This window comes from Gouania willdenowi, chromosome 7 (assembly GCF_900634775.1).
Source record: "Gouania willdenowi chromosome 7, fGouWil2.1, whole genome shotgun sequence".
Classification (NCBI taxonomy): domain Eukaryota; kingdom Metazoa; phylum Chordata; class Actinopteri; order Blenniiformes; family Gobiesocidae; genus Gouania; species Gouania willdenowi.
In genome coordinates, this window is record NC_041050.1 from 23,258,378 (window position 1) to 23,280,778 (window position 22,401).

Here is a 22,401-nt window from a genome sequence, read left to right on the forward strand (position 1 = left end):
GCTGTGTGCACAGCGATTGGCTCTTGCCACACGCATGACTCTGCACCAGACCAGAGCTGTGCAATCAAATAGATATATATGGTGCGCTAGCGCCCCCTCACACTAAGGTCAAAAGCTGAATAGGTTTAACTTCTGGGTGAACATGAATGTGCTGTCTGGGCAAAATAAAATAAAAGAAACATTTTTAAATCACCAAATTACTCTAAAATAACAGATGCACACACTTGGAGTATTTGGGAGCTGTTGACAATGTTTCAGGTCGAACAGATACCGCGTCGAGGAGATATTCGCTCCACAAACACACGCACACGCACACACATGCACGCAGAACATTCTTGCTTTTATAGGTAGTATAGCTTTTTGTCTGTGTGCATTATCACTTTCATTGGCAGCAAAAAACTGCTCGAGTATACTCATCCCATGTTTGATTCTTGGGGTTAAAAGCTGCTACCGTGCTAATCGTAGCCATAGCTTTCTTCTTAGCCGGAAACTAATAAGAGTCCTGTGCTCACCCGCCTTGCACTCAACTTCTAAAATGTCCTTCCACTGCCGTTCTCCTCAGACAAATCCTTGTTGCCATGATTTAAATGAGAGGACACGCAGAACTTAGTTAACGTTGTATTTTACCTAACTCTTATATCTTCTCTGTATTTTCCCCATTTTCCCCCAGGAGCAGCAGGTGTTCAGCATCCCACAGTGATGGCCCGGGTGAGATTTCGGACCGGTGACCCTTTGATTACAAGTCTGATCCTTAACCACTAGGCCACCACTACCCTATTGTATTTTAAGTTTATTTTGGAATTTTTGACTTTAATCTTGACTTTATATTCAATCAATCTTTATCAATCAATCTTTATTTGTATAGCGCCAAATCATAACCAATGGTATCTCAAGGCACTTTACAGTAGAGAAGTCTTAAGGACGGACTCTTCATTTTATGGATACACACATATGCATATATACGTATATACACATACATATGTATCCCACACCCAACATGAATTCATCATGGCGGCAAGGAAAACCTTCTGTTAAGCAGCAGGAACCTTGTGTGGATCCCATTCCAATGATGAACAGCCATCCACGTTATGCTGTGTTGGGTATATTCCAACTTTATTCTTGAAATTTCGTCTTCATTCTTGATTTGGCGAAAATTATTTTCGGCATCAAAACTGGCCCTAATCCGCTTCCGTAGACATCAGCAGTGGATGAGAACAACGTTTTGATTAAATACAGGTACAGTGTAAAAACTGTACCTGAGGGGTATTCCATAAAGGAGGGTTAACAAACTGAGTCTATCCATAAACTCTGGGTCAACATACCCGGCGATGGGAAACTCTGTGTATCGGATTTCATTACAGCTGGTATGAAGTGGGTCAATCAACCCTGATTATGTAAACCTTGGGTAACTTACGTGCACGCGCGCAATAAACAGCCATCATCAATGGATCAAAGATGAGTCGAGCTGCCATGGCAACCACCCGGAAAATAGTGATTTATTCACCGTAATGGGTGCGTTCAGTCTTCAGTGATTATAGTGGCTTAAATCATTCGTAATTAGTCACACTTTTTGGTCGCTTCATCACTTTATTGCTTCAGTGACGTGACGAGTGGTGAATAAAATGAATAAAATGTGTCTGAGGAGACGTGTCAGCAGCATAGAATGGCTGCAGAGAGCCCTCCCGTTACACTGGATATTAAAACAGTAAATGCCGCTTGATATTGCATCATTTATATTGATTTTTAATGTAATATTATCGCCAGAGTCATTCAACATCCTAAAAAATGTCATAAAAAAACACTGAGGCGGGATGCGAACCTGCAACCCACCGCTTCCACACACAGCATCACAACTCAATGCGCCATCATACCTTCAAAGAGCCATGATCTACAGATTTAACTGTATAACAATATAAAACAACAATCAAGCCTTAAAAGTGGATTCATTTAAATTATCATCTCCTCCTTTACATTATCCACAGGTTTGTATTCAGGGAACTTTACGACAGACGTCAGTAGATGTTTTAATGCAGATCAACCTCAACCTACATCTACAATGTTATAAAGAAAACTACCGTTTGCACACACACAAAAAAAAAAAAGTAAAGCGACACATTAGTAATGATGTGAGCACGTCTGTGGTGTGTGATGTTACTAAAGTGTTTGAGAGAAGAGTTAAGGTTCAGAAACGGTGTTCAGGTGGGCGGAGCCAGGTAGTAACCCAGGGTTTCTTTGATAAAACCTGCCAGCGACCAGGTTTAGTTCACGGACAATGTTGCCACGGTAACATACTCAGAGAAGAACATACCTCGCGTTTAGGAATGAGATACTCAGAGTTTCCCTCATTTGAGCCTGAACATACTCAGAGTTTGAACATAACCTGCTTTATGAAATACCCCTCTGCAGCTTTAAAAATGTCCAAAAAAATATTATTTTTGTGTTTCCTCAAAACAATTGTTTTATTCAAAACACATTTGTAAAAAGCTGTGAACAACATTTGTTTCTGTAAAAATCCTTAAAAAAATGCTACTTATTTTATGTGCTTAATGTATTAAAGAGCACAGTTAAATGATGTGTGCAGAACATTTAACAGTTACCATAAATGACTGCAGGCTGTTGTTTTTTCATCACATCCACCACACTAGAGCACAAGCCGTCACAGCTGTGAGTGGAAAGTTAGAACTTGCAAAATTTGGGCTTCTGAAAATAAGTAAAAAGGGGAAGAGGAAACCCGTTTGTTTTCCCTTCTGTGTCTTTGTTGGCCACATAAAGCCATTTATGGCAGCTGCGGTTTGAGGGAGGAGGTGTGAAAAGACTGACGAAAGGCGAAAAGCTTAGCTCTAGTGTCAGGAGGAGATCAGATGAAACACTCCATTAGCTTTGCATTGGACAGCAGTTCAGCTCAGAGATATGAAAACCCTTTCTGTGTGTTTTGTTCTAATTTGTGGATTTCAAATACATTTACACAATGAAATTCTCCAGTAATCTTAGTTTTCTCCCTTCCGTGACTACCTGTTTTCTCAATAGAGACTCGTGACAAATCTTAGGACTTTATCTCGTGTTATTGGAAAGTTTTCTGATGTTTTAGAGCCTCTGATATGAAAGCATGTATCACTCTGTAGTTACTGTCCTTAACGTGAGCATGTTCTCTATACCTTGAATATGCTTGTATGTTGGACAGACGTTGGCTTTAACACCACACTGACCTCTGTAGAGTCTGTTCCGTGCGAATATGTTTGTACCTTTAGATTATTGCTTCTCCACGATGGTCTAACCTTTTCTGTTTTCTTTGCTGTGTAACTGTTGTGTCTAATGCTGAGATGGAGACTTTTCCTCCTGTAATGCCCACCATTGTGCTTTTACTACAGATAAGAAGTGAATGCGCATCAACTTTAGTCGAGCAGCCAGTAGTAACACCCAAAACAGCTCATGAACCACTTTGTTTGTAATATGATCTCTGATTGACTGAAAAGTAGTGTCACGCTCCTAGATTTTTAAAGCTTAAATACAGAGCTAAGAGAAGGAGCAGAAGTCTAGTGTCCTCTCAGAACACTTTAAATTAAAATATGCTCAAAGGTTGGGATATATTTTTGACCAAATGAAGAAATGTACTCTTTTTTGGTCAACTTTTTATTCCTTAAATTTTCTAAAGAAAATCAATACTTTTACTTCCCTTCATTTCTTAAGGGCAACTGAACTACTTGTTGATAGTCCTTAGTTTTTGTTCTGATTCATCGGCCCATCGTATTCAATCGCAGTGAAAGACTGTGGCTGACTGGGTGAAATGTTTGCATTGTTTGAAATTAGGCTCTGTTTGCACACATATCATTTTCTACAGTAATTATTTTACAATAATTAATAAAGATTGAATGGCCTGTTTTCATTTAAAATAATTTAGTCGTCATTTTATTATGTGAGCAGAGAACATTGTTTGCCAAACGGCAGGAATCTTTTCATGTGTATTTGATGTTTGAAATCTACTTCACGTTCACTCAAAATGAGTCTCCAAGAGACAAGGATCTAAGAAAGCAGGTGGCTAAATGATTCCAAAATATGGATAAAATATTTTTAATGGATGTAAAGATCCTGGACATTAGGACATGAAGCCGTTTGATGTGAACATTTGTGATGTTTCTCCAGGAATGTGATTGCTGCTGTTCATCCAAGCCTTCCTTGTCTTTAGTAAATGATCAGACTGAACGATAGTTTACTGTCACGTTCTAATGTGAAACATACTACAGCACCCCCATCTGACCGATCACAGTAATGACACCCTGAGCTCTAAAGGCCTGCTAAAGACAATGTAAGCAGCAAATAATATTCAAATCCTGAGCGTTTTAAGGTTGGGCCTCAGTTAGAGTGCTAATGCTAATGTGAGTTTAATGTCTCATGTGCAAACACAATGAGTTTTAAAACACTAAAGTTTCTGCCACAGATGCTACGGCAGAGACGCTCAGAACCTAAACCTGTTCATAAATTTAAAAAAAAGTCAGTATTTAGACTGGATGGAAAGAAAAAAAACAAATGGTTTGTGTTTTTGTTGATGTTTTGTGAGTTTTTTTTCATTTTTTGTATATTCTTGTTTAGTTTAGTGTGATTTCTTTCATTTCTGCTAAAGCAGAAACTAGTAGTTTGTGTGAAAAAACAGGCTCATTGGCCATGGTTGCATGATGTTTTTTAATTTGAAATTAGTTATTCCGAATTAAATCATTCAAAATAAAGTGTTCTGCTTTGTGTTTACATGAAAATAGTAATTACCAAACTGAGGTTTACATGGAAAACCGGTTTATTTGGCTTTAGTTAATTCCGCTTTAGGTCTGGGGTTGAGAAGGCTGATTGGACAGGGTGAGAACATAACATATCACGTTATAACACACAACAAACCTTTTATTGTCGGCTGTAACACAGAGGATCACACATGATAACTGTTTTCACCTTTATTTTGATTGTAGTTTTGAAGCAGCAGCTCAATAATAACACACTTTGTTCCACGGAGCGTAAGAGAGATATGAACTAATCACCGGTAAATAAAGCCCAGTAAACTCCAGAAAACAATAGGAATAAATAGTTGCTCCCTGATAAAGATAGTAGCTCTAACAACCATTCCAATGATAAACTTGGTGATATTACAGCCTGTGCAGCAGTATGGGGATGCATTTACTCCGTCTCTGTGTTTTAGTATTAGTTTGCTGATCTCCATGTGTCCGTGTTAATTTCCGCCCGTTTATGCCTCCGTCCATCCACTCTTTTCATTAGAGCCATGTCTTTTAAGGCTCTTATTATTATGTCAGCTCTAGTCCGAGCGGCCATGTTGGATTGTGTCATCACCAAACGCTTCATCACTGCAAGTTGCACATGCGCAAAACACGGAATTAACTTAAAGTGTTGTTAACTGTTTACAATAAAGAGGAATTATTTAATTTGGAATTAAAAATGGAATAAACCAGCCACTTAATTCGAAATTAAGTTTAATTAGGAATTAATTTAGCACGAGGAATTAAGTGTTTAAAGCGCCCATGTAAACGTTGCCACTGAGTCCTGCCTGCTGCTTTGGCAGATTGCCAGATTGCACCGCAACCGAGCAAAAAGAAACAATCACAGCCAGGATTGTAATTTATGGACTGTCTGACAGCTGTTGCTCACAGCCCCCGCCCCTTTTCGCCATGGCCAAAACACAGCAATGCTCATAGCAAGGTAGTGCCTGGTGCGCCGTCTTTTTTTACAGTGTATGGTCTGGAGGAGTAGAAGATGGAATTGGCGACCTTTCTGCTTGAAAGTTAATTACTTCTGCTTGATTTACATTATATTTGATTTGTAATTGTTACACTAGTACTCTGTAGTGCATGTGGTTGTTTGTGTGCTCACTGCTCTCACTGCAGCCTCCGTGTGGGCTGCTGAGTGATACTGTGTTGTTATGCTGCTGCTGATAGATTGGTGTGTGCACATTGAGAGAGAGAAGCGCTGCAGTGATATAGTGATATACTTTTAACAGTGCATGTTATATTACTGTGATGTTGCTGTCGGGCTAATGTTAGCTTGTTAGCTCCTCTGAGGGAGGGACTTTGGAGGCAGGGCAAGAGAGCAGTAGAGAGGGAGGGGGAGGGAGGGATCTGAAAGTTATGGACTGCACCTTTAAATACCTACTGGACAAACAAAGAGACGATGAGTTAATTGGTTAATGAGTTAGCGCACAGGTATAGTTCTGAACCCATAAGTTGGTTAACAGAACTGTACAATGAGTCCATCTGTACAACAGTCTGAGGAAAAGCTGAAGGTTCTTGTGCTTTGATAACTGTTCCAGTGTGTGTCAGTTCAGGTTCACAGTCTCATGACTCTTTGTCTCCTTTTTTCCACTGCTCTTCTCCTCACTTCTACCTGTGATTTTAATCTTCCTCTACTGGTGAATGCCTGTGAATAAAAGACAAGAAAAGCTTTCAGGTCAAACTTTTTTCCTCACAGTCTGAACAAATTCTAAACATGGGAAAAATAGTGATAAACACACACACTGCTGCTTCGCGAGAGCAGGAAGCTTGAGAATCTGCCGTCTGAAATCATTAAAATGTCCATATTTTGTGTAGTTTACGGCTGCTCCAATTATTCAAACCAAGAAAAGGAAAATATATTTTAAATAGTACCGAAGATTACAATCACAAGGGTGAGAAATGTAAAAAGCTCAAAGAACAACTCTGTAAAAAGTGGATTTTAAACCTACTAATGCTGTCGGGAGGAGCAGAGTCTGCTGATGCTGTAGCGACCACTTCATGAGGTATGTTAGCGAGCTAACTTTGTTTTAGTGGCTGTGTTTATATAACATTAGGAATCCGTGAACCCTTCGTTCTTTGGTTATTCCGTTTTAAAACCAAATCAAAATAACAAATAAACAATGTGGTTATTTTGTTTTTCTGATTTAAAACCAAAACAGAAATACAGAAAAAACAGAGAGAACTGAAGTACGCTGCACCTGGTTTCCCTCCCCAGGTCCTGGACCAGGTCTCCTCACACAATAGGACTGTTTAGGATTTATTTCAGCAGTTTTCTGGTTCTGCCCATGTTTTCATTCAGTCTGTGGATGTTTTAGCTGGAAAAAATCTGCTCACGCTGTAGTTTTGTTTCGCGGTGTTACGGTCCAAATAGTATCAAAATAAACTGGTCACTGGCTATTAACTGTGAGGCTGGTGTGAGGAACAATAGGTGTTAGAACTTCTACCATTTGACACTTTTGCAAAAAAAAAAAAAATACAGCTTTTTTAATGGTAGTAAAAAAAAATATATTTTGCACGTTATAAATACCGCTAACAGCAGCCGTCAACACACACGGAAGTTGATCATAAGAAATGAGACGCACCAGTAGATTTATTACATCGAATTATTACACCACATATGTGCATATTTTACGTAACATCCATTCATTGGTTTTGATTTATTTATGTATTAATAACGTTTCAATTCACCAGTAAAGTGATTTATGCATTATCTGGATACTATTTGGACCATGACATTGTTCGGTAAAGTTGGCAGATATTCACAGATTCAGACTTCCAGCATCAATAACTTTTTAACGAAGCGTCGACACAAAATTGACACCTCTACCATCAGTGTGAGGTGTAAAATATGATACAAGATCAATTTAATCAAACGTAGCAGAGTAAAAGTCCGTCCGTCGGTCGTTCTGTGTGGTGAGATTAAAACATCAAGCTGTCGTCCTAGTTTCCATTAAATATCCAAATATCACACAAACAGAACCAGATTTAATTTTAAAACAGAAAAATGCTGCTTGTTTGTTTTTAAACCTAAAAACCAACCCGTTTTTTCAATTTTTCAGGGGAGGGGGGTTGTGTACTCGGAATGGAGTGTTTTTGTGCCCCCCGCAGTTTTCTTAATGCCCCCCCAGTTAATGCTGCCTGGCGCTGACTCTGTATATGGGTTTAACTTTCTGAAATGAGTGACCAAAAATGTTAAACTTTTCATGATATAAATTTGCAATAATTGCTACAAAATCGCAATATAAACTGTGATAAAATTGAATCATCCCAGCCGTAATATATTAATTAAAATTAATTAACCAGATAAATACTAGGGATGGTTAATCAGCACAATTTCATGATTTGATTCGTTATTAGATTACAAACCAATTTTCGATTATTCATAATTATCAATTTGATTTTTCAATGATTAATCTTCCATTTAACATCATTGAGCTGCTGAGAATCAATACTAATATTGTAAAGTGTCATTTGAAATATCCAAATTACGAGGACTTTCCTGGTTTGAAATACAGTTTCAAAAATGTAAATAATGGTTTTTTGGACATTTAAAAAGCATTCATAACCATCAATAATAAAATAATTGATTATTGTCTATTTTTAATGGTGATAAAGAATACCTAAAGAATTCTGCTTCATGATGAGAGGAGGAGCCAACCCAACTAATGAGTCACACTGGGCTATAAGGTCTGCGTCAGTGTTAATTTTGTTGACTAAAACTTTTCGCCATAGTTTTCGTCGACTACATTTTTTTTTAAGTAACAATAACTAATTTAAAAAAAAACATCATGTGAACAAAAACTACATCAAAACATGTTTATATTTTCATCGACCAATAAAAACTTAACACTACTTTCGTCACATTGGATGAAATCCAATCAGAACGTATGTGATCATGTAGTGTTATTGATTATTGATCACAGTAAATCTGTCTGTGTGTGTTTACAAACATTAATACTATTCAATATTATGAGTTTTGACCATTTTTTTTTTACATTTTTACCCATTAAGTTTAAATTTGTTTTGAACTGATGGAATGCTACAGTAGCAGCGATCAAAAGGGAGACAGGACATCTGCACAGAGTATGGGAACTTTGCAAACCTAAACTGAACAAACTAAGAAACATCGGAGGTGTATTCCATAAAGGAGGGTTAACAAACTCTGAGTCTATCCATAAACTCTGGGTCAACATACCCACAATGGGAAACTCTGGGTATCTGATTCCATTACAGCTGGTATGAAGTGGGTCAATCAACCCTGAGTATGTAAACCTTGGGTTACTTACGTGCGTGCGAGCAATAAAAAGCCATCATCAATAGATCAGAGATTTACTCGAGCTGCCATGGCGACCACCCGGAAGAGAGTGATTTATTCACCGTAATGGGTGAAATAAGCCGGTGTTTGATGAATATGAGCCTGTTCTAAAGGTGCGTTCAGTCTTCAGTGATTATAGTGGCTTAAATTACCCGAAATTAGTCACACTTTTTGGTCGCTTCATCACTTTATTGCTTCAGTGACACGACGAGCGGTGAATAATATGAATAAAATGTGTCTGAAGAGACGTGGTAGCAGCATAGGATGGCTGCATAGAGAGCCCTCCCGTTACACTGAATATAAAGACACTGACTGCCGCTTGACATCGCATCATTTATGTTGATTTTTAATGTAATAATGTCGCCAGAGTCATCTCAATGTCCTAAAAAAATGTCTTTATTTATCCCTGAAGCAGGACGCGAACCCACGACCTATCGCTTCAAAAAGCAGCGTCACAATTCACTGCGCCATCATACCTTCAAAGATGTGTGATATACAGTACATATTTAACTATATAACAATATAAAACAACACTCAAGCCTTAAAAGTGAATTCATTTAAATTATCATCTCCTCCTTTATATTCTCCACAGGTTTGTATTCAGAGAACTTTACTACAGACATCAGTAGATGTTTTAATGCAGATCAACCTCTCAGTGTCTTTAACTTAATGATCTGTATCCACAATGTTATAAAGAAAAGAACCGTTTGCACACACACACAAAAAAAAAACGTAAAGCAACACATTAGCAATGATGTGAGCACGTCTGTGGTGTGTGATGTTACTAATGTGTTACAGAGAAGAGTATTATGGTTCATTAAAGTGTTCAGAAACGGTGTTCAGGTGGGCGGAGCCAGGTATAAACCCAGGGTTTCTTCGATAAAACCTGCCAGCAACCAGGTATAGTTCACGAACAACGTGGCCATGGTAATATACTCAGAGAAGAACATACCTCGCGTTTAGAAATGGGATACTCAGAGTTTCCCTCATTTCAGCCTGAACATACTCAGAGTTTGAACATAACCTGCTTTATGGAATACCCCTCTGGTAGCATAGTCTCCCAACATCTGTAGCATCCAGCTGCTGTCACACCTACAGATCAATGAAACATAACAACAACGCTACGGCAAGGCGAAGCCACAACGCTATGTCATCACCCAAACTGGGAGAACCAAAGTGAACGTGCTCACTGCCAGCGTCTGAGTCTCTGTCGCTCTCCGTCTCCCTTTTCCTCTTGCAGTTCTGCTTCACTTCCTGTCCTGTGTGACTGTCTTTGTTGACGTAAGCATCTGCGCTGCTCTCTGGCTCCTTTGCTGGCGATGAGGACTGTGACAAAATAAGAGAGAGCTTTACTCTTTATTCCAGAGACTCAAGCCTCGCCCTCTGCATGTGTCAGTTTGAATTACCTTTCCATTGGATGATAAGGACTCCTGTTTTTGTAGAGCAGAATTCAGGCTCTCGAGCACAACTACTGTTGCACACACGCACACGCACACACACACACACACACACACACACACACACACACACACACACACACACACACACAATCAATAGATGTGACTCTTTGCCCATCACGTTGAAATTAAGGATTTTAACGCCCCCAATAAAATGATTGTGATGTTGTGATCTATTCTTGGTTCATGAAAATAAAATGTTTTCATCTCACACAAGAGGTCAGTGTTTGTATTGATCAAATCAAATGTCAGAGACCCCGTGAATGATGATAGAAATTATACATTTCCTCAGTTTTTGTCCTTTGTTCACCTATTTTATATAAAACTAAACTCAAAATAAGATTAGTAACACTGTGATCAAATGAAATAAAAAACATGAATCCTTGTGCGAAATGGTTAAAATATAGTAAGTGCTTTAAAAGTCAGTCATTAGCAACACCTACTGATTTATTTACTGCTAAAAGGAGGATTAACTAATATGTCATTATAATTCTAATATATATTATGTATATTTTAGAGGTGGGACTCAATTAAAAAAATAAATATAGTTAATTAGATTCTGTGTAATTAATTAATCTTGATTAATCTAAATTAACTGCATGACAATATTTGACACAAGAAGCAATGCTTTTCAATTTAAATGGTATATGGTAATGGTATCTGGTATATGACTGAATAAATGAAAACAATAAATAAGCTTAAACAAAATTATCTTTATTATTTCCATCACTGAGTGCTAACATAAAGTGCAATATAAATAAAGAATATTATGATTGCATTGTTGACAAATCACAATGTGTTTTTGTGTATTAAAATAAAAAAACAGCACTCAGTACATAACATTCCAGAGAAATAGAAACTGAACAGTGCTGAATAGTTAGAATATCTGCGGCATGAACTAATTAGACTAACTGATGAAGCTGATGTAGCACCACTTCAAGCCCCACGTCCTCTACCACCGGGAGTGGTCGACTGTCCAATACGATCATTATCCAGTGACTTTGTCCATTTGTCACTTAATTTTTGCTCTGAACCCTGTCATCTAATCCACACTGCCTGCTCGGACTAGGACCGTTGTCCGTGCATTGAGGTGGAAAAGCTCTGCTGGAAGGCTGAAAGCGAAAAAGCTACAGTGATCGGCAAACTCTTTCTTGCACAATTTGCACACAATTGTATGTAGCCCCTACGGAAGAGCATTCTGGCTAATTTTGATGGAGAAAAATCATTTTGGGCAAATCAAGAATAAAGTCGAAAAGTCGACAATAAAGTCGAAATGTTGAGATTAAAGTTGAAATTTTGAGAATAAAGTTAAATCATAATGTTGTGCAATAATAAAGTGCCGCAATATTCACAAACAAGTACAGATACAGACGGGCATTTATGTGGTTTTGTTGTTGGGGGCCCATTATGGACGGGCCGAGGTTGGCCCCATTCTATCCAGGGTGAGGGAGCATGGTCATGCACTGATCCTGGTGGCCCCTCACTGGCCACCCACGCACTGGCTGGCAGAGATTTTCCAGCTGCTGTGAGCTCCTCCTTGGTAGCTCCCGCTGCGCAGGGATCCGCTGTCACAAGCCGGAGGAACAATCTTCCACCCACTCCCAGAGCGACTGGGACTGTGGGCTTGGCCCCTGAATGACTACATCTGTCAGCATTGGGACCTTCACAGTGTGTGATCTCCAGTTTACAGGGCACCCGGGCCTCTTCCTCTAGCTCTCTGTATGATTGCAAGTGGAGGGTTTTTTTGTCATCAATATGAGTGAGACATCTCTTTCATATTACTCATGACATCGGGGTTATGTAAATAACCTACAGTGTTTCGAGGGTTGGTTCCTCCTGGGGTGTCACATCCCTTTTCAGGGCTCGTGGGGAGTGATCTTATCATCCTTGTAGGGCCTGATTGACAAGCACGTAGCTTCTTCCAAGTGTATCTGGCGGTGATCGCAGCCTGTCTTGTGGGCTTTGGGGATAAAACGGTGAGTCAGCTCCCACTGATCGGCTGTTTTTTATGAAGGGAGCACACGGGCTCCCCCCAGCCCCCGTGACCAGACTGCTGGTTCCACCGTGGGATCTGGCGGTGGTTCTCATTAAAACTTAATAATAATTAATTATTTTAATCAATAATGATTATTATTGGTTGGAGGTTCTATTTTATAATATGAGTGAGACATCTCACTCATATTACTCATAGAACCAGGATTATATACTGTACATAACCTAAAGATCTTAAGCGTCCTCCCTTAAGCTGCTGGGGGAAGCTAGCCTTAGGGTTGCTTCCCTGTGAGCTGTGTTGTTTCTGACGCTAGCTTCAGCTAAGCGGGTTAGTGACATCCATGCGCTCTCGGTTCACGTTCATGCGCTCAGCGCTTCCCGGGTGATGTGAGGATGATTTTGGAGCCCAATCCAGCCTTTGTGCCGATGGTGGTGGACTCTTCATCTCCCTTTGACCTTTGGTCCTCCTGCTTCACAGGATGAGCAGCGGTCTTGATTGTCGTGTTCAGTCCGTGCATTACGTATGTATATGAACATGTAGGTGGCCTAAGGAGGAGCAATCAGCTGTTCGTCTCCTGGGCTAATTCCCACAAGGTGAAGCCTATTGCTAAGCAACACCTGTCACAGGTGTTGATTATGGGGCAATGGGGGCCATTGTTTTGACCTACAAGGGTTGGGGTCTGTGGCTGCCTGAGGGCCTGCACGCACACTCTATGTACTGCCACGTCCTGTTCAGGGGAGTGTCTGTTCAGGACATTTGTGCAGGCCTAATGTAACCAAAGCAGTAACATTTTATCTTGTAAAGGATATGATTGTCTAAACTGTGTGAAATGAGGCATTCAAACACTGCTTAATGTAGGATTTTATTAATGAGTGTGTTACCTGAATAACAAATTGAAATCACGAGACAGATATGCTGCCTTGTTATGTAGCAAGTGATGCTAATGCTACAGTTAAACAAAGTAAAAAGACTGTGTGTGACTATAAGAACAAATCAGCCCTTTTGTTTGATGTTAATTGTACTTGGAACCAGTTTGATAAATTGCTTACATACAATTTAAAAAAAATATTTGAAAATTACCTTGTCTTAAATGATCTTTTATTCCATTTAGGGCAATTATTTTAAGTAAGTGAATTGGTTTGTTTTATTGGTAAATAACTTTAAAATAGTCTAAATGATTTGAATGAAAAAAATTGTATTGTGATCGTGATTTTACAAAGAAAAAATTGTGATGTGATTTTTTTTCCCCCATATCTCCCACGTGTGTGTGTCTGTGCTAGACATTAACTTAAATTAATTAAAACTGTTATTCAGCTACTACCAGTGTTATGAAAGTGCTAGTAGCTGAATTGCACTTGGAGGTTATATCAGCATAAATACATAGTAAATGAAACAAATGCCTTGTTTAATCTAATGTTCATTTGAACAGATTATTTTTGTACGTAATAGTGTATTTCTATGGACATTGAGTCTGCTGCTAAGACATTCATTCAATTAAAAATAACTTGATGTTTTAATGTTTTTTACATGATTTGCTTTTTAATGACCTCCTTTCTGTTGCAGACAAGGCGAGCTGAGGTAAAGGTAGCACTGCCTTGAGCCACAGTGTTTTAAGTGAGAGCCCCCTGCCTCTGTCATCAAGACATCAAAATCTGTGACAAGCTAAATGATGGAGAGTTGGTTGAAATGAAATATTGACAAATAAATGTATTTTGTCAAAATTCTTGTTAGTTTTCATTTCTAATTTCTGGTTGATATATAGCCTCAGTGTGCTTCAGGTTTTCGTCGTCGTAGATTCCAAATGCATCTTGAGAAACTTGGAAGTATATTTCAGTGGGAACAGTCATCATCCCAAACATACATTTTAAGAGTGAAAATGGTATTTCTGAGACTGTTTACAGTATTGTTTTGTGTGAGGATTACGATATTGTTTTATGTTCATGTTCTGATTTGGCGTTGGCACGTTGTTACCACTAGGGGTGCTAGAGGTGAGTTAAGGAAAAAGGCAGGAGAAGAAGAGAGCTCTCTGATTAAAAGAAGTTATGAGCAGAACCTGTGAGTTTGGACTTAACCATTTATTCCACACACCCATGTTGCTTACACTGGTGGCAGCGGTGGGATGTTCAAACTGTTGGAATATCATCTGTTTGGATTCAGCTCAACTTTAAGAGTCTCAGAGGCTAACGTCAGCCCACGGTGCTAACTGCTAGCTTAGCTTATCTCAAGACACAGTGAGTTAGTTAGATGTCCACCATCCCATTTTTTTTGTTTGTTGGTTTGTTTTATTAGCCATATAAAAGTTTAGAAGCCGTGTTTCAGCTGTCTTACTGCGTTTGAGGGCTACAGAAGACTACAAAGAAAACAAGATAAAGCAGACATGTTTGATGAGGAGCCAGTAGCTGCTGGACAGCAATGGCCAGCTGGTACGCGCCGAAGCGGAGCAGTTGGAGCACCACGGGGCATTCCATTGCCGCAGCCTTTTTTCAACGATGGCCATGAGTCTTTTCAATTGTGGGCTCGCCGCTACGAGGTGATACAAGAAGACAGTGATGTGAATTTGGCTACAGTGTTAGCTGCTGAGTTACCCACCAGATTACCGCCAGAACTGTTCATTGTTTGGGATAATCTGCCCCTGGAAACTCAAAGCTCTTATACTGAAGCAAAGAAACACTTACAGGTAGCTTTTGGCCAAAAGGATGTAATTGCATCATTTTCATTTCACCGACTGCCTAATGAAGCCATGGAAGTTTATGCTGCAGATGTGTGCAGGCTTGTTAAAAAAGCTTTCCTGAGTTTGAGCAAAATGCTTCAGAGTACATGAAAATGTCACGCTTCATTGGTGGTCTGGATCATGAGTTCCAAGTAAAGTGCCGTAAAAGAGGTGTGAAAACCTTCAAAGAAGCATCTGAAGTTGCCTCCCAAGCTGAAAGATATTCTCATTCCTATCATTCTTCTCCAGAACGTTACTCTCCACAGGTGGCTCGCCATCATCGAGACTACACCAGCAGGGAACATGACAGGTACAGACAGCCCCACAGGGATACCCACTACCCAGGCTACACATCTCCCCTTTTGGAGAAGAAATAGGGAGACCAAACTCTCCTAACAGACACTGTTATGACTTTCAGCGTCGTAGCCCCCGTCCCCATCGCAAACATGCGTCCGTCCAGGAGTATGGGGATCATAACCAACTACGTAATCCAAAAGAGCAGGACCAGCAGTACCATACTAGGAGTGGCTACAAAGATCAGGGCTGTTCTCAACCGGGAAACGACTACTAGCTGATGTTGTGGGGCAGTCATGAGCTTCTTCCCTGGAAGCCCCAAATCTTTGCTATACTGAAACAATAGACAACCTTAATGCACCACTGATCTCTAGTGGGGTTAGTAAAATAACTGTTCCCATGGCTTTGAATGAGGAAACTGAACCCTCGGTGGAAAAAGATTTCACCTCATTTGTAAGGGGCAGCGTTGAGGGCTCTGATATGCACATAATGCTAGACACGGGTTCCACTATTTCCTTCATCAGCGAAGAAATCAAGTTGTCAATGCCGTCCCTAGCAACAAGACCCATAAAAAAAAAAATTCATCGTGTCACAAGCTGTGACCGGCCAAAGTCTGGACACTTTGGGAACATTAGACATCACTTTTAAACTCGGGTCTCAAACATTACAACATGAAGTACAAGTCATCAGAAATGTCAGTCAGGGTTTCCTCTTAGGATTTGACTTTCTGACCCCTCATAAGGTCATCATGGATATGGGGAGAGGGTTGTGCTATGTTCGTGATGAGATACTGCCATTGCTTAAGAAAGATGAGCTTGTGCCTGCCAGTTGTACAGCCCGAGTAATGGAGAATACCACTGTTCCTCCACACTGTGAAATAATTTGCAAAGTTGTTTTGATTTCTCCTGTAATCAGCGCAGGCAATCCAGGCAACTACATTGGCTGTCTTGAGCCCCAGCAAACAGAGATGGAGGAGATTGCTGTTGCTCGCACACTGTCTGCTGCTGTAGATAGTTGTACTATCGCACGGATCATCAACCCTACTCACAGTCCAATGACGCTTCGTGCAGGTATGCAATTAGGACAGTTTACCCCTATTTTTGACACAGAGATAATTGAAGATTCAACCCCTGCTCATCCAGTGTATCTCATAATGTCACATAGCCAAACAAATTGTCTTTCGACATAAAGTGTGGAAGTCTGACTACTGCAGAGAGGGCTGATCTTTATGAAATGCTTTCATCTTACCATGATATGTTTAGTAAAACAAGCACCGACTTTGGTAATACCGATGTGGTCAAACATAAAATTTACATAAACAATGCACCACCGGTCAGAAAACGGGCGTATCGCACTTCCCCAAAAATGCAGACACTGATTCAATCACATGTTGAGGAGATGTTGGAAAAGGGAATAGTAGAAGTGAGTCACAGTCCCTGGGCTGCACCTGTGGTAATGGTTAGAAAAAAAGATGGAACTTGGCGTTTATGTGTGGACTATAGAGGTCTAAATGTAATTACTATAAAAGATGCACACCCGCTGCCCAGGACAGATGACACCTTTGATGTACTCGGAGGCTCATCAGTGTTCAGCACCATGGATCTCTCATCAGGTTACTGGCAGGTGCAGCTTGAGGAGCAAGACAAAGCAAAGACAGCTTTCACCACTGGTAGAGGACTGTACCAGTTTCGTGTGATGCCTATGGGACTGGTAAATGCTCCTCCCACTTTTCAAAATCTTATGCAATTAGTATTACAAGGACTGTCAAGGAAAACATGTTTGGTATATCTGGATGACATTGTTGTGTACAGTCCCAGCTTTTCTGTTCATCTTCAGCATTTGAGAGAAGTGTTTGACCGCCTCAGAGCTGCCAACTTAAAACTCAAACCTTCAAAGTGCAACTTTGCACAGCAAGAAGTGGCATTTCTGGGACATGTAGTCTCATCAGCAGGACTAAAACCTGACCCAAAAAACATTGAAAAAGTGAGAGACTGGCCTTTACCTAAGAATCCCACGGAAGTTAGAGCATTTCTGGGGTTGTGCTCTTATTACCGACGTTTCATTTACCAGTTCGCTAAAGTGTCAGGTCCACTGCATTCCCTCACTCAGAAAGGAAATACATTTATGGTGACTGAGGTTGAACAGTTAGCTTCCGAAACCCTCAGCCATGCACTGTGTAACACGCCCATCCTCTCCTATCCAGATTTCTCACGAGAGTTTCTGCTCTTCACAGATGCATCTAATGCGGCCATCGGGTGTGTGCTGTCACAAAAGAAAACAGAAAACCAGGAACATGTCATTGCTTATGGCAGTCAAATTTTGTCAAAAACCGAGAAACGCTGGCCTACATATGACAGGGAATTGTGGGCTATTGTGTGGGCCATTCGCCACTTTCGCCAATATTTAACAGGCCACTCCTTTCGTATCATTACAGACCACAAGCCCCTTCTGTCTCTGGCCCTGGATTGTGATCCTGCAGGTCGTCGGGCACGTTGGGCTTTGGAAATTGATCCCTATGACTGGACTGTTGAATACAAACAGGGCAAAGCACATGCCAATGCTGACTCTATGTCACGTCGTCCCCTGTCTGCTGAGGATATTACTACACAGCCTGCCTCTTTAGATGCTATAACTGTGGACACGGGCGATTCGCTTTTGACAACCAACAAAAAGTACTTGGTCCATGCTCAGAAATCAGATCCTGTGTTGCACAAAGTTAGAAACTGGTTGGTGAATGACAGTAGGCCACCATTCTCACATTTTGATGTAACCTTGCCTTACCTGAGACATTACTGGAAAGAATTTTCTGGACTCACTTTTGTGAATGATCTCCTGTGTCGCAAAGTCAGACTTCCACCAGGTGACCCAGTTTTTCAGATTATAGTCCCTAGTAGTCTGCAGAAAGAAGTGTTTCAAACTTTACATGAACATTCACTTTCCGGACATTTCAGTGCACAAAAGACGTCTAGAATGCACAGCCTGTGAAGCTCGTCGACCACAAACGCCACACTAACAGGCCCCTATGCAAACCATCGTTACATCTAAGCCTTTTGAAAAGATTGCAGCAGACCTGACTGAACTTCCCGACAAGCAATGGGAATCGGTATGTACTTGTTGTGATGGATTACTGCACTAAATACATTAACTTGTATGCACTCTCAGATCAACGGGCAACCACTGTGGCTAAATGTTTGTTTAAAGAGTACATCAGCCATCATGGCGTGCCCCAAAGTCTACATACTGACCAAAGTTTGACTCTGATTTTGTCAAAGCGTTGTGTTCCCAGCTGGGAATACACAAAACCAGGACATCTCCTTATCATCCCATGTCGGATGGCATGGTGGAGAGGGCCAACAGAACTATGAAGGACAAGTTAGCAAAATGTTTGTACACGAGAGGAGGCAAATGGGATAATCATCTACGACAGGTGGAATTTGCTTACAACACAAGTGTTCACTCCTCAACCAAACATACTCCTTTTTTCCTGGTCCATGGAAGGGAAGCCCGCCTGCCAGCTGATCTTCTGCTTGGGGATCCCCCAGGAGGTTCAGGTGCCACAAAACGCACTCCCAGTGCTTATGCTAGCTCTGTGTTAAAGAAACTGTATGCTGCTTTTCATTCTGTTGCAGATAACCCAGCAAAAACACTACTATGATCGCCGGATGAAACATAAAGCCTATGAGCCAGATGATTTGGTTTGGGTTGACCTTCCTTCGCTTGCCAGGCAAAAGCTATCACCTAAGTGGACTGGCCCCTTTAAGGTGTTGAAACGACTGGACTCATGGTCAGGCGAGGTCGGAGTCAACTATGAGCTTGTGGACCAGCGTGACCCAAGAGCTAAACCTAAAGTCATTCACTACAACCGCCTAAAACCTAATCGCTCTGCCTGGTCGGTTACTTGTACTCCTCCATCACCTCCAGGATGTGGTTCTCCAGCAACCAGTCTTGGCCTTTCACCTTTTACAGCACTTTCAGGCTGTAGGCCTCATGTATACTTGGACCCAGCTGCTCAAAGTTCCACTCCAACTATGGCTCAGACGGCGGTGCGTTCTGTGCCTTACAGGGCTGCTACTGCTTCAAAACAAGAGGGTGACAATGCTGCATCAGCATCTTCCACTGTCCTTTCTCCTGCGGTTCAGCCTTTTGCAGGGGTGAGGACTAAGTCGGGACATGTGGTTCGTCCCTCAGCACGCTACAGGACTGAAAAATGACCTGTGTTGGCAATGTTTTGTTTCTTATGCTTTGTGTGAATTAGCAAATCTGTCTACATGGTCTGTGAGATGGGTTATTTGCATACGAGTTAAGAATAGCAACGGAAGAAGACACAGTAACACGACAGAGAAATAAAAAAATAAAAAAAACTTGTATTGTTGGCAGATATGCTATTTTGGTATGATGTTTGGGCGTCAGTTATTTTGAAGCGAGGACGCTTCTTTTGTAAAGGGGGGAAGAAATAGAGTGAAAATGGTATTTCTGAGGCTGTTTACAGTATTGTTTTGTGTGAGGATTACAATATTGTTTTATGTTCATGTTCTGATTTGGCGTTGGCACGTGGTTACCACTAGGGGTGCTAGCGGTGAGTTAAGGAAAAAGGCAGGAGAAGAAGATAGAGGGAGAAAAAAGGAAAACAACTAGGAGAGACGACTGCGGTCCGTGATTTTTCTGAGAGCTCTCTGATTAAAGGAAGTTATGAGCAGAACCTGTGAGTTTGGACTTAATCATTTACTCCACACACCCACGTCGCTTACACATACTGTATAGTATATAGTAGACAGCAGTGTTGTGTTCAAGACCACACTATCCGAGACCAAGACTTGCCCGAGACCAGAATGCACCGAGACCAAGACAAGACCAAGACTTTCGGGAGCCGAGACCGAGTCAAGACCAAGACCGAGACAAGCCGAGACCGAGACCAAGACCAAGACCATAAACATTTTTTTTTTTTCAATTTAAAAAAATATATAAATAAATAAAATTATGACAAGGTTCGACAGTTAAATAACATTCTCTCTTTAATTTTAGTTTATTTTCAATACATTTGACAGACAAAAAAGGTGCCTGCAAATATATTTGAAAACAAATTTTTTATGTCAGCTGAATGCACAGCATTCATTGAGTTGTGCAGGTCAACAGGTCACAGAGTTCACAAGATAATTTTTTAGTTTGAAAAAGCCTTTACACGGGCCATTTTTATTAATTCACTTAGTTGATATAGTTTAATTTGGTTGCTGTAATGTAACTAGGATATTCAATTAACAAAGGTTTCCAGCTGTAACTATAAAAGTGAAACTTTCTGAAATAAAACTACAAACAAGTTGTCAGCAGTCTAAAAAACAAAGAGCTACAGGTAGATGTGAAACTAAATTAAAAAAACTCAAACCCTGGAACAGTCATGTGACAAATCAATCAACAGTTCTTGTTGAGAATTATTATTATTATTCTGGATACAGTGGAAACAGAAACTATAAAAAATTATTATATTGTGAACCTGTTTATATTGTGGGGAACATATTATATACATAAATGTAATTGAGTATAAAGCCACAATAAAAACACCACTTTAAAAAGATAATAGACTAATATGAGACCTCTTTACAGTTATTTGAGTCATTCAGCGCATGTGCAACTTGCGGCGATGACGCGCTAGTGACGACATAATCCAAGATGGTGGCGGCCTGGACTACAGCTGACACTATTTAATAAAAGCCTTAAAAGACATAGATATAATGAAAAGAGTGGATGGACAGAGGCATAAACATGCGGACTTTCACACGGACATATTAAACACACACAGACTTATTAGCCACACACGGACCTCGGTAAACACGGTAAACGGAACCGGCTGCACCGGACGGCTGGCACTAGGACCCAGAGGTGGAGTAAGTGCGTCCCCTGTACTGCATTCACAGGCTGTGATATCACCAGTTTATCATTTTACCTGTTGTTAGAGCAACTATCTTTACCAGAGAGATAATATTTATTAATGGTGATTGTTTTCTGGAGTTTTACTGGGATTTTTACCGGTGATTAGTTTATATCTTCCTTGCGCTCCTTGGTCCAAACTGACACTGTAGCCAGTCAGACACACACACACAGAATGAATAAAAGATTGTTTTATTCCGTTCTTCTCCGTGTTATTATCACATTATAATTTTTTTTTTAAAATAGCAGGAATAAGTGCTGGTCTCGAACGGTCTTGACGGAAAATCCCGAGTCCGGGCAGCCCGAGTCCGAGACAAGACCAAGTCAAAATGCTTCAGAGTCCGAGACAAGACCGAGACCTTTAAAATTTGGTTTCGAGACCAAGACCGGTCTCGACTACCACAACACTAGTAGACAGTATATACTCATTGAGTTTTGTAGTATAGTACGGAGTGTGACATTCACAACACATTTTTGGCCTTGTTCTGGTCTTGACTCAGTCTTGGTCTTGAATAATTTGGTTTTGATTGCAACACTTCATCTGAGACACCTTAGATTAAAGAAAACTGCCTTGTCTTGGTTTTATTTAATATTCTCGCTTCCAGAATTAATTTGTTGTTCAGAGTATTGAGTGGGCCCAACACTTACCTCAGGATCTCCAGATTCTGAAAACCTTTATTCCAGCTTTGAAATTGTGTTTTATTCTTGTTGTAATTTAATGGTATTCCCTCCAAAGCGTGGTGTTGTAATGCATTGTGAGTTCTCTTGTGGTATGTGTTTGAGTTTTTGACCCAGTGTATCTCACCTGGACGTAATGATATGGTGAGAACGGGAACCTTCTTCTTGTTGTTGCTTTGGTCCATCCCTTCATCTGTGTCTTCTTCCTGTGACCATATTCAGGTAATTATGCTCAACATCTGTTGTTAGTTGATGTTTTTAACATATTG

The 22,401-nt window shown here is 40.4% G+C and overlaps 1 protein-coding gene across 6 annotated transcripts in view; it reads right to left on the reverse strand.

The window, feature by feature from the left end:
• Nucleotides 1–5,156: 5,156 nt before the first annotated feature.
• The window catches only part of rbbp8l (retinoblastoma binding protein 8-like), a 44,990-nt gene continuing 27,745 nt past the window's right edge, over nt 5,157–22,401 (reverse strand). For 3 of the 6 annotated variants that reach the window (XM_028452667.1, XM_028452663.1, XM_028452668.1), the window contains exons 11-14: nt 22,260–22,338; nt 10,485–10,549; nt 10,269–10,404; nt 5,157–6,408 (exon numbers count right to left, since the gene is read on the reverse strand). In XM_028452667.1, the coding sequence (XP_028308468.1) occupies nt 6,395–6,408; nt 10,269–10,404; nt 10,485–10,549; nt 22,260–22,338 (294 nt within the window). In that variant the 3' untranslated portion in view covers nt 5,157–6,394. Of the gene's footprint in view, nt 6,409–10,268; nt 10,405–10,484; nt 10,550–14,272; nt 17,162–22,259; nt 22,339–22,401 lie in introns of those variants that run through there. The other 3 variants (XM_028452664.1, XM_028452670.1, XM_028452669.1) reach the window with 3 other exon arrangements.